The sequence below is a fragment of the Pseudophryne corroboree genome, chromosome 11 (genome assembly GCF_028390025.1).
Source record: "Pseudophryne corroboree isolate aPseCor3 chromosome 11, aPseCor3.hap2, whole genome shotgun sequence".
In the NCBI taxonomy this organism is placed as follows: Eukaryota; Metazoa; Chordata; class Amphibia; order Anura; family Myobatrachidae; genus Pseudophryne; species Pseudophryne corroboree.
Window position 1 is genome coordinate 232,592,766 of NC_086454.1, and position 13,389 is coordinate 232,606,154.

At 45.3% G+C, this 13,389-nt stretch overlaps 1 protein-coding gene across 3 annotated transcripts in view; it reads right to left on the reverse strand.

Moving 5' to 3' along the window:
- Positions 1-13,389, reverse strand: part of FTO (FTO alpha-ketoglutarate dependent dioxygenase) — a 646,271-nt gene that overhangs the window by 180,087 nt on the left and 452,795 nt on the right. The window contains exon 9 of one of the 3 annotated variants that reach the window (XM_063945292.1): positions 6,426-6,565. The exons of the other annotated variants lie outside the window; for them this stretch is intronic. Within the exon in view, the coding sequence (XP_063801362.1) occupies positions 6,541-6,565 (25 nt within the window). The 3' untranslated portion in view covers positions 6,426-6,540. Of the gene's footprint in view, positions 1-6,425; positions 6,566-13,389 lie in introns of those variants that run through there. 3 annotated transcript variants of the gene reach the window in all.

Below are 13,389 nucleotides of genomic sequence, written 5' to 3' on the forward strand. Positions count from 1 at the left end.
AAACGCTGCATGCCTCACAGCTGTATGCGCATCTTTGCAATTCAGTCGTATGCATCTCAGTCTATTCGCTGTGGCCTTCAAATGGCCATCTATGGATTACAGGGAGAGGCAAAAATGTGAACACAAGCAAGAGAACCATTTTGTGTTGGGGTCGTAGTCATGCAGCTAGAATTAAGAGTCCTGCGTATGCAGACTGGGTGCCAAATTCAGACAGCACCTAGCAAGTGGTAGGCGTAAGTGGCAACAGCTGCAACAGCAGCTCTCTGGTCGCATTAGCATTCTGTTTATAGTAGGCATCCAGAACTGCAGTGCCATTATGTGCGACTCAAAATCAGACCCTTTCTTTATGTTTACTTTGCTTTTATATATGGGATGCTTTGTGGCTCAGAACATAGACAGCCAAGGAAACATGGATGTGTTGGGTGACACTGAAATCAGGATTTTGGTACTTACCGATAAATCCCTTTCTCCGATTCCACAGGGGCCACTGGAGCGTAGTTACAATGGGGAAATAGTAGGCAGTAATTGGGAGCTGGCACTTTAAAATTCTTCACTCTGTGGCTAGCTCCTCCCCTACTATCTCCCCTCCAAGCCAGTCTACGTAAAACTGTGCCCGAGGAGAGCTGGAAAAAAACAAACCGTAAGGTAGAGGAGGTTAATGAAGCCCTGTAAACCAGGATAACACAAACCAAACCTGGAACAGAACCTAACAAACAACCGGCTAGCCCGAACTCAATAAGCAGTCATATGGTGATCTGCAAACCGTTAAGCAAAAAACAAGGAGGAACAGCGCTGGGCGGGCGTCCAGTGGCCCCTGTGGAATCGGAGAAGGGATTTATCGGTAAGTACCAAAATCCTGATTTCTCCTTCATCCACTAGGGGCCACTGGAGCGTAGTTACAATGGGGACGTCCCAGAGCTCCCAAAACGGGTGGGAGAGCGCTGAGAGTCCTGTAAAACCGCTCGGCCAAACTGTGATGCAGAGGTCGCAAAAGTGTCAAACTTGTAGAATTTGACAAAACGAATGTCGGTCCAACCAAGTAGCCGCCCGACAAAGTATTCATGGAGACCCCACTGGCAGCTGCCCACTAAGGTCCCATAACGCGCGTGAATTGCGCTGAAATGGAAAACGGAGGCTCCCGAGCCACCGCCAAGAAACCTGTCTGATGGTCAGATGTATCCAACAGCCCAGCCTATGCTGGGCCCCCGGCTATTTAGTACGGGAGCATCGTACAGAACAAAGAAGAAAAACCCTTTGTCGAATAGCCTAAGACCTCTGTAGAGAGAGTCGGCGAGCCTTGACAATCAGTCAACTAGTAACTGAAAAAAACTAGTGTCAGATTTATATGAAAAACGGACATCCCCTTTGGAAGAAACGACCTCTGAGGCCGAAGCTCAGCCGGGTGAGTTGCCAATAGAGTACTCCCTGAAAGAGAGCCCGAACTTACGGCCGCCAGGCTAATCTCTTTTGGAAGAAAACCGAAAAAGGAAGAGACCCAAAATTTCAGGTCAATGTGGTTTGAAGCGCAGCCATGCAAAACCTCCCAGAGAAACCCAAGATGAAGGCTGAATGGTAACTGAAAGAAGGGGAAAACCCCTTTTTATCCTTATTATGTCCCTTAAAGTTTTCCAAAAGTGGCAAAAGCGAGAAGAGGTAACAGACTTCTGAAATCGGGGCCCAGTAGGCCTAACCGAACTAGGGAACTCCTCCCTTCTGAGGTCTCGTGAACAGTAACACGGTTAAATGAAACCAGTGTAAGATTGAACAAGGAAAAGGACCCTGTTGAAGTAGACAGTCCAGTCTAGGTAGGAGCCAAGGCTCCTCTACTGACAACAGGTGCAGGCTGGATCTTCAAGTCATGGGTGGCCCAACCAAAGCCACCGAGAGGACTAGCACGCATATTCTCCTCCTGTGTTACCGAAAGTGAGGTAGAAATAGAAAAGGAGGCAAGATAGAATAACCAGAAAACTCCCAGGAGCCCTGAGGGCATCCTCGGCTACTGCCACCAGAGCTCACGTCCCTGAGTAGTAAAGGGTTAAAGAGTCAGTCAGAACGCCCTGAGGTCGATTCGGAATCTCCGCCCACAGCAGACCAGCTGACAAAACTCCGGGGAATGTTCCCTCACCCAGGAGTCTGACCTGGTGGCCTGACCTGGAAAGAAGATTGTTGTCCCCCGCTCAGAGGGGAATGTAGGCGACCACTCATTTCGTCACAACTTGACTGAAGAAATAGAGTACCTGGTGCCGAGGAAGGAAAAATCCTCTGACGGACCGTGTTGAGAAAACGTCTACGAGGAGCATAAATTGGATCTGTGTCGAACCAGAAGCTCCTGGATCCTCTGGATCTTCAGAAGCCACGTAATGTACAGAGTGGGATAGTAGCAGTAGATTGTCCCATTAGGGAACCAACGTCACCTCCTGCCTTTGAAAAAGTTATTCTGCAAACTTCCTGAACCCTGTGGGATCGGAAGAGAGACCGAAAGGAAAGGACTGACCGTGAAATTGAGAATCCTGTAATGCGAAGCTGAGAAAAGCCCAATGAGGAAACCCAACCGAAATCAGTAAACAGGCATCTCTGAAGACAAGGGACATGTAAAACTCCCTTTCTTGTTCAAACTTGCAATCTCAGACTGAAAGGATTCCAAGGCCAGAATATGCCTGGCCAAGCCCACTGGCTTCGGAACGTGAAAAGAAAACAAAGACCTGAGAACTGTCCCGATTCAAATGATATGTGAAAAACAGGGATCAACACCCTTTGCGGTTAGGAGCATATGGAGCGCCTCCTGCAGTATGACTCCTGTCATCGTAAATCGTCCGACCCATGCCGAGGGACTCCTGAGACTGTTGTACTCCAAAATCTAGTCTGTAACCGCCCAAGCCTTCTCCCACGGACATGCGCCTATCCTGGGACCCTCCAGGTGGTAGGAAGGTCTGACCTGTAGTGGGTGTATAGGATGACCTAAAATCAGACTGGACCGAGGCTGTTGAACCTCTGCTTCAGCCTTTTACCCTGAGATCCCCTGGCGACGGAGATATCGCCCGTGTGGAGTCGAAAGCTTGAAAGGGCACGGAAAAATCTAAAGGAAAGACCGGTAAAGGTCTGTCTTGGAGCTGGGGCAGTAGTAGGATAAAGCAAAGTGGACTTACCTCCAATGGCTCAAGAAATCCTGCAGAAAGTTCCTTCCTCTGAACCATCTGCCACGTAGGATTTCATGTTCACCTGTCACTGTCGCAGCCCCAGAGGTCGTCGGACTGTCGCAGCCCCAGAGGTCGTCGGGTTAAGACAGCCCAAACAAAAATGCAGGTTCCGAGTCTGCAGACGTGGAGACCTCCAAAGAACATAAAGCAGAATCGTGATTCTGACCTATACCACAGTATCAAATGATCCTGATGCGAAACATCCTGTAACCTAGAGGACAATTGTTCCACAACCTACCTGCTCCGGACAAGGTAGAACCCAGATGCCACATATGTGTCTTCGAAGGAACCCTGAGCAAGGTTGCCTCAGGAAAACGGCAGCTTGTTGGACCGGCGAGACATCGAGGGGTATACCCTGGAGAGGTCCTGATACCATTTCCTGCCGTCTGCGGGAAAAGGATAGGAAAACAGACATTGTTTGATACCTGAAATTGTGTATTCGGGTGTCTGCCGGCCGCCCACCGGAGCCTACCCAGCTCATCCGAAACTGGACCAGTCGCTGTCATTTCGTCATCGGCGTCGAACCCTGATGGACTTGACATGCCCGCCTCCTTTACCTGCAGTCTCAGACGAACTGCTGTATAATGCACCTGGATATTCTGAGACACTGGTTCAGACTCCACAGAAAACGGACCTCATCAGTATCCTGGACATCTTTCTCCACCTCCCGGAGAGGGCTTTCCACTGCCGAGTTGTGTAACATGGAAGGTTATCAAGGCTCTTTTAGAAACCTGGAGAGGTGAAATGACATACAAGGTCTCTGGTTAACAGCGACATTACCTGCATAATCTGAGCTTGTCAAACAGGAGTGTCCTGCAGGTGCGTGGAGGGCTAAGCAGATGGCTCCACCGCATACTTCACACCTAAGAGGGAATTTCTTGACTATCCCAGGTGAGACAAACGAAAGGAGAAAAGGTGGGTTAAATAAACACAGCCCTATGTAAGGTCTGCACTATAATGTGTAGTGACCGACACGATTCAAATAAACTTTCTGGAGCAGCGGAGACCTGAACCAGTAGGTCTGCGCTGTGGGACAGGAGTCTTAGCCACTAGACTATAGGAGCTCCATTAAAGTATTATTATTATTATTATTTTTTGGATTCAAACCCTGGTCTCTTCAGATACCCGCTACAGCGACTGTTTGATGCCACACACATTCCCCAAATTACTACCAGTATTATTATTATGAAGTGAAACAAAGGAATAATAAAGGGAAGGTAACACCCGCCCTGTATGTAGATTACTGCTAAATTAGGAAGACGAAATACATGTTTCTCGGAGGCTCCGCTGGTTTCCCAAAATGGTGTGCAGTCTGCGAGAAAAGCAGGGGGGAAGAGTTATGTGGCAAGGCGGAGCTAATGTGAAACCAGGTCTGTCTTATAATAAAAATATTGCCTATATATGGTAGTGTAACAGTATACACATATATACACATATATGTACATATATATATACATATATATACACACACACACACACACACACACACACACACACACACCCATACATAACCCCATACCTATATATGTACCCACATATATATATATATATATATATATATAATTTAGCCAATTGGGTAGAGGGTGATATGTGAACCTGGGTTCCTATGCATAATCTGCTCCACTGTTATGGCCACCAATGCATTCATGAGCCCCTGATATAGAGCAGGCTCTAATCCATGTGTGTGTGTGCTGGGGAGCGGGGAGCCCGCTGAGCAAAGCGGAATTAAGCTCCTCTCAAACATTAAATGAAGCGGTAAACTCCCTGACTCTCCCTCCAGCAATGTGTGAAATGAAGCAGGGCCAAAATTTTACTAACCCGCTTCAGTTCCACGAAGCGGTGAGCGCCCTGTATCCGCCTCCGGCAATGCGTGCGGGGAGCAGGAAGCCCGCTGTACAGAGCGGGAAATGCAGTGGCTGGGGAGCGGGGCGCTGAGCCCGCTGTGCAGCGCGGGAGCCTGTAGCTTACCCGGAGCGGTGAGCGCCCTGTATCCCCTGCCGGCAAAGCGTGAGCAGGGAGCCCGCTGTACAGATCGGGAAATACAGTGGCTGGGGAGCGGGGCGCTGATCCCGCTATACAGCGCGGAAGCCTGTAGCTTACCCGGAGCGGTGAGCGTGCAGCAGCCGGGTCGCGGGGAGCGCTCGCTGTAACGAGCAGGAGTTAGCTCCGCCCCCCGCTCTGGCGCAAAATTTAAACGAACCCGTCGGTGAGTGCCCTGCATCCCCGGCAATGTGTGTCGCGGGCGGGGAGCAGGGAGCGCTGAGCCGCAGTACAGAGCGGACGCTGTGCATAGCGCACTGAAGCTCCGCCCACCCCTTAAAGGCGCCAAATTTGAATCAGAAAAGGCGCCTCTGTGTTATAATCTGACCCACTCCAGACACATGAGACCATACAGTGGGCACACTGAACAAATAAACATATTACTTAGAGCACATTGCACCAGTAAATGTGTAATGTCATAGAGAAATCATACATCATGTGAAGGGGGGGTGTTCACTCACCACTGCTTTGCAGCTGATGGAGTGGCCCCGACACGCGCCGCACGCAGCGGTGTCCGGCCTCTGTTGACGGAGTGGCCCCAACACGCGCCGCACGCAGCGGTGTCCGGCCTCTGTTGACGGAGTGGCCCCAACACGCGCCGCACGCAGCGGTGTCCGGCCACTGTTACTTACCGCTGCCATGCTGCCGGAATCTTCTGCTGGATGGAGTGGTCCCGACACGCGCCGCACGCAGCGGTGTCCGCCAACTCAGGAGAGCTCAGTGTCTCCCTCAGCCCGGGCCCATCCCGAGCCGCACGCAGCTGCGATGGGACCCCGCCGGCAGCTCCCGCGGTGCAGACTGGCAGTGGCAGAGCTGCCAGTCTGTGTGTGTAAGTAAGAAAAAATAAAATAATAAAGAAAAAAGAAAAATTCTTCAGCTAAACCCAAGTGAACCAGCTACCTCGGGCACTAAACTAAGACTGGCTTGGAGGGGAGATAGTAGGGGAGGAGCTAGCCACAGAGTGAAAAATTTTAAAGTGCCAGCTCCCAATTACTGCCTACTATTTCCCCATTGTAACTACGCTCCAGTGGCCCCTAGTGGATGAAGGAGAAAAGGTGGCAGCCGAAAATCAAAATCCGGGTCTATTTTCTTATGTACATATTAAGAAAAACATACATAATATCCAGTGTACCTAGCTTCTATACAGGGTCTGCTAAGTTGACAAGCTAACCTCTGAAAGCAGAAAGTCATAACTATCCTCTTTCCTCCTGAAAAAGCCATCCAGCTGGTCTATTCATATGCAGTAGTCCTCTTACTATACAACAGTTTGCTGGTAGTGTGACACACTGGAAGGTGGTGAATCTCACATCATTGGGGCACACCAAAGTCTGGAAGGGACCCAAAATGAGATAAGTAAGGCAAGAAGGAGATAAGTACAAGGTTCCTACAGCTCTCTCATGGCTTGTACAGAATTATGATGCAGAATATTGTACTTTGCTCCCAACTATCACAACGTAGGCAGTAGCGGATCTTGCCACGGGCAAGCAGGACTTTTGCCCGGGGCGCCGCCTTCCGGAGGGCGCTGGCGCCATCCGGAGGGCGCCGCACCGTGGCAAGATCCGCCACTGCTGCCCGCTCTGTCCCCCGTCCGCCTCCGCTGCCTCTCCCGTCCCCGTCCGCGGCGCCTCCAATGAAGGGAACTAGACGCTATGCGTCTAGTTTCCCTTCCTGGAGAGTAACTTTGCTGAGCGGTGCGCGATGACATCATCGCGCACCGCACAGCAAAGGTCCTCTCCACGAAGGGAACTAGACGCATAGTGGCTAGTTTCCCTTCGTGGAGAGGACCTTTTGCTGTGCGGTGCGCGATGACGTCATCGCGCACCGCTCAGCATTCAAGCGGCGCCAGGAGTGTACAGGGGGCGTAACTGACCACGCCCCCTGTATTCGACCACGCCCACTTTCCTGCCCGGGGCGCTCTGCGCCTTTGAACCGGCCCTGAACATAGGTATGACTTATGTACTGACTGCCGTGTATGTTGAGAGGTATGTCATGCTGAACAACCAGTGTATCTGTCACTGATATTTATGTTGATGCATGTTTTTTATTTAAGTAGATCTAGATTTAGTAGTCGGCTATTGCCTCAGAGCACACCTTTGAAGTAAGGGTATGCCCCAACATGACGCAGCCATGCTCCACTGAGGTGTAAATGTGTCCTTTTCAGGGTTGGCTGGTTCCACCAAATTTTTTTTTAACAAAAAAAGAGAAACAAAAGGAGATAGGGAGCGCAGCTAGTATACTTTGAGACAAATAATACTCTTATATAATTAACACTCAATTGGCGGTATTCATTACTATAAAATTCTGTTTAATCACATCATAAAATCAAAACAATAAAATCAAAAGCAAAAAGAATATCCATGTGAAATTTCACTCAATAAAAGCCTTTTTTTCTGGGCTGTAGTAAAATATTGCACAATTGCCTTATTCTGTCACATGCAATTCATAAAATATTTCAGACAATGACTTTATACTGGCCAAAAGATAGTCCTATTCATAGATAGAAAATGGTAAATGCTCATTATAGTTTTGTTCCTCCACAGGTGCCGCTGTATAGTTTCACAGAACAACTGAATAATTGCTTTTTATTAGATGTCACGGTTTCCAATAACGGCACAGTCTTTATGACATTAATTGTAACTTGGTTTCTCACATCACTGTTGCTTTCCTCCTTATTCACTTCTACTTGTCCTGCCAGCGTTTTACAGCATTGGTGGAACCGGGGATCTTAGTGATCTCCGTGGTCCCGGTCTCTTTACTGATGTCAGCAATATTTTTTTCTCTTATCTGCACAGCAGCACTCCGTTCAGCCCCTCGTATAAAGCGTTTCCCCGCCTTTACCTCAGCGGCTTCCTCAGACACATATTTGGGCTGCCCGGCATGTTTATTCATAGTGACCGATTCCCGGTGTTTTCATGCCGCAGCGTGGGCATCAACTTCCGCAATTTGCGTTCCAGGCCTCGCTCCCATTTACACCCTTATATAGATTACGGTGGCCATCTTTGACTTTATATTCAAGCCTCTTTATCATTTGCCATAGCTGAGATTGCGGCCGCCATCTGTAATTGTGCTTTCCAAGCCTCATTCTCATTATTATGAAGTTCAATCACCTTTATAGATCCGGCAATTGGACATTATATTACATGTCTAATTAACATCCTATCAGACGTTAAGACATATATATATAAATATATATAATACTTTATATCATTTATATCACTAAAATGCAATAATTCATATAGCAAATAACGCTATTTTAATAAGTATAATTTATATAATTTAATTTCACTTTACATCATATATAAAAATGTATATTTCCACCAGTTCTTCCCCTATTTTATCAATCAATACCCGAACATATATGGAACCTCTCATTTTTATTTGTCTCAAAGTATACTAGCTGTGCTCCCATCTCCTTTTGTTTCTCTTTTTTTGTATACACCTAGGGGTGCGCAATTACCCCTTATTTTGGGAAGCAGCAGCAGGATGATTATTGAGACAAAGATATTGTGGTATTATATTTCCACCAGTAGGTCAGCGCAAAACCTTTCTTTTCTATATTGTTCTTTTTTTTTAAACCAATCTGTTTTTTTTATTATGCTGTGACTATAGGCACGGCACCATGACTTCTTAAAAAAATCCTATTATAAGGGAATCGCCTGGTATTATTCCACATTCTTGTTGCTTGTGATCTGCAAGCATCTTCAGCTAGTGTAGACAGATTTTCTCTTTTTTCATATTTATTTAATTATAGGCAATAAGTAGGACTAATGCTTAACTTTCACTTAAATTCTTATTTTCAATTATATCTATCTCTGAGGATACAGTTTATGTTTCAATATGTTTAGTCTATCTACATATATTCAGGTGTAACAGGGATAATAAGCATTAAAAAATTGGTTTTAGTGAAAGATATAAAATAAATCAAATCAAAGTCTAATAAGTTTGGATTGTTGGATTGTTAATGTTAGAAAGCATTAAAACATGGCTGATCATGGCTTCTAACACATAGCATTGTTTGACAGTATTAATATAATAAGCAGGACTCCATTTGTTTTTCATTAAAACATAATGCAAAGGATTTTAAAAAAGTGTGTGTATATATATAAACTGTTTTTTCCCCCCCAATCATGGTACTTTTCGTCAGTTTATTAACTCTTCTCATAGCTTACACAATGAAAATGTTGGAAGATAACTAATGAATTCCCATGTATTAAGACAATCAAGCGTATAGAGTTTCTGATCTTTACATGCCTTTAAATATACAGTATACTGTATATTTTATTGTATACTGTAGCTCTGTAAATGTCTTGTAGGCATAGTACTATAATGAAGCAAATACTGTATAACCAACCTGCCTCCCACTTTTTTATATTGGGGATTTGGGACAAACCTGCATGCACTGCTGCTTCCAGGCCACAAAGAGGGTGCATGGTCACTATCACAGAAGCATGTGAGGCACTTTATGATGCTGTGGACCAAGCCATGTCCTCTAAGTGCACCCTTTCAATGCCACACTCACCTGTCCATTTACAACTGCTCTGCTATAAGCAGTGGCAGGGAACAGGCCATAATTCCCAATCTTCCAGACCAATCTGGATAAAACTTCCTTAAAGGGGGACAGTCCCAACTAAATCAGGACAGGTGTAGAGTGTACATTCAGTAACTAAATAATCATACTTGCTGTGAATTTGTGAGTACCCTTGTTTTTGGCAAGAAAAGCTACTGAAATCAGATATTGAGCATACTCATAATATACTTAAGAGAAAATAAAATTAAAAACAAAAGAAAAAAAAACAGATATATTGCTGTGCGACAGGCAGGTGAAGCTACAGAATGCTATGTGTAGAAGAGGTGCGGCTGGTGTGCTTCACCTGACCCCGATGGTGTGCCTAGAGGCAGCAATAATGTACATTCAGCCCTGAACAAGAGAGAGTGTTCCGTAGAAATTAGTGGAATTGACTTTCTCAGAATTATGGGGAGGCTCCTGAACGCATATAAACAAGCTTACGTATGAAGGGACCTAAAAACCTACCTACAGGAAAACATTTCCCTATGTCACTAGTCTGTTCTGATGATTAAGGAAAAACAGTGTACTATATGTATCTTTAGATTCACTTTCACCAAACAAATAGTTGAATGGTAACAATAACAGTTTATTCCATGTAGGGGGAAATCTATTTACACCTTACTGTCCATTAACCCTATAAAAGATGCAATGGAGTGCGATACTTTGTCATTCATACACTGGCAGGAAGTGTAAGGCGTAAATAAGAAAATAAGAATACAAAAAAAAAGTTCACATATGGATATGCAGTGTCATCAAACATGCTGTTTATTCCCCTGGCGCTGAAGATGTTAATACTTTCGACACGACCCTAGCACTGCCTTGAGTAATAAATCATAAAGCTCCCTATTGGGTCAGTGGTACTTCTAGCTCTTTGATGGCCTTCTCTAGCTCAGGATTAAATGCTCCAAATGGAGTTATACTCCAGGAAAATCAATATATGATTACTGAAAAGATTTGTATGGATCGGCCTGTTATGTTGCCAGCAAAATAAAATGGGCTGAAGAAAAAGAGATCTGTGCGACGTATTTATGAACAAAATGCTGTTTCAGTTACTTTAAGATTGGAGTATGGTGATAACAAGTCACCTTGTGGTAATAGAGTTTTGAGTGAGTAAAGAAGACCAAAGTGAGACCTCATCACATTCACACAGTGACCTTGGATCAGGCATCACTAATAAAGCAGGAAGTGGACTTGTTATTACTGTGGGGAATCCACAAAGATGTTGAGACTGCCATTCTATTACAACTTTCCCTTCCAAATCAATAGATGATGCACTTTGTGGATAGTGTTTAATTTAATCGTATCTGCTAAACTGAGCCTTAATACATAATTTAGCTTAGATATATGTAGTTATGTTATCTAGCTGGAGGAACCTGAGATCTCCTGAGATGTTATGTCTAAGGACTCGCCAAACCTTACCCAACAGGAAAAATAAAGAATCCATATTTTGAATTAAAGAGATACAATAAGATGGAGACAATAATGACTGGAAATTATGGCACTGATAATCTCAGCACAAATCTATGCTTGATAACATAGGTGTTTAATTAGACTATGAAGAGATAACACCAAAGGTGAAAGGGTGATCATTTTCATGTCTCCCATCATCCACTGGATCTGGCTGTTAACCATGGGGCATATGTATTAAGCCTGGAGAAGTGATAAAGCAGTGATAAGCGGAAGGTGATAACGCACCAGCCAATCATTATAGGTTTGAAAAAGGACAGTTAGGAGCCGATTGGCTAGTGCATTATCACCTTCCACTTATCACTACTTTATAACTTCTCCAGGCATAATACATCTGCCCGCATGTATTTTCTGGCTTTGCACTGAGACACTGGTCTGTTACAGGTTGGATTAGCATCTAAATCCATCCTTTACTTTTATGTAAAGAAGGACAATGCTCATAGCATATACTCTGTCAGATGATTTTGTATGTATAATAGCTAACATGACCATGCTGTTGTTCAATATAAATATAAAACTTTAGATAGTTTATAATCAGTGCTAAAAGTAGGGTGGTACTAGATGGTATGAAGTACCATTAAGAAATATGGTGGTGGTATGTAGTACCAGCGCCGCAGGGCACATGGTCTCTGTCCGCAATGATAAAGAAAGAAAAACGGCTGCGCTTGGGGTGTTGCAAATAGATGTAAATAGTGAAGAGTTGACAATCTTCTATATAAAATGATTTATTATAATATAAAATACATCAACAAAGAATGAAATTAATCATATATAAAAGGATTAATGATTATACTCTAAAACACCGTTATATAGACACACAGTATCAAACCGAAGCTTGTATTTAGAATCCCCTGATTCAGAGTGTAAAATTGATATTCTCTGAGGTTGTAACAATAATGGAACTAAATAGTTACAGTTTTACTCTCTGCAGTGTGTTGTGACTAGAAGTATGTAGAAACAACAGAACTTTTTCTCCAATAATTGGAGAGGGAAAGAGGGCCCAGCGGTCAAGTATGCAATGAACAGTATACAATGTTACCTCTCCTAGGGGCTGATGTTACCGAGCGTCCTCGGTATGATCCTGTATAAAGCCCACAGTGCGATACTAGGTAGAGGAGTTCAATAAGGAAATAGTTATCCAAGTTTGCTCCTGAGCCTGTAAGTCCGGGATGTAGGACTGTTGCCAGTGTATTCCCTAGGACTGGTGGAAATCCTTTTAGTGCCCTAAGCGTAGGGAATACCACATCTTCCAGGACATCAAAGGAGCACACGCTGTAGCCACTAATTGCGGAGAAAATTAGCAGATGTAGCATTAACCGGAGCCGTTGCTGGCACTGGATTGATGGAGACTGAAGCGCTGTCCCACGGCCAATTAGCAGGTGTAGCATTAACCGGAGCCGTAGCTGGCACTGGATTGATGGAGACTGAAGCGCTGTCCCACGGCCAATTAACCGTTTAGATGATACAAGCTGGCGTCTCACTGTCAGATGTTACCATCAGAGAATACGGACTGGCGTTGTCCCGCTGTCAGACACAGCCGTCAGATGATATATGCTGGCACTGTCCCGCGGCCAATTGCAGCCGTCAGACAATGTAGGCTGGTGCCGTGCAGAGACCGTATTGGAATCACCATGCAGATAAAAGAATCTCCGCTGTAGGCAGGTTCCTTAGAGCTGTGATGCCGGTGAGTTAGAGTCGGAAGGGAGGAGCCTAACGCGTTTCGTCACGATTAACGTGACTTTTTCAAAGTCGTTTGAGATCCTGTTCTGTCCGCAATCAGCATGCAACCCCTGTCAATGAGCAAGAAACCCCCGACAATGAGCATGTAACACCTGGCAATGAGCATGAAACCCTTGTCAACGAGCAAGAAACCCCTGGCAACGAGCATGTAGGGCGGTTAGTCCTAGTAGAGGCATTATGTGTGTAAACGGCACTGCAGGGGGCATTATGTGTGTAAGCGACACTAGTGGGGTATTATGCGTGTAAGCAGCACAGCAGGGGACATTGTATGCGTAAGTGGCACTACAGGGCGGCATTATGCGTGTAAGCAGCACTACAAGGAGCATTATGTGTGTAAGCAGCACTGCAGGGAGCATTATGAGTGTAAGCAGCACTGCA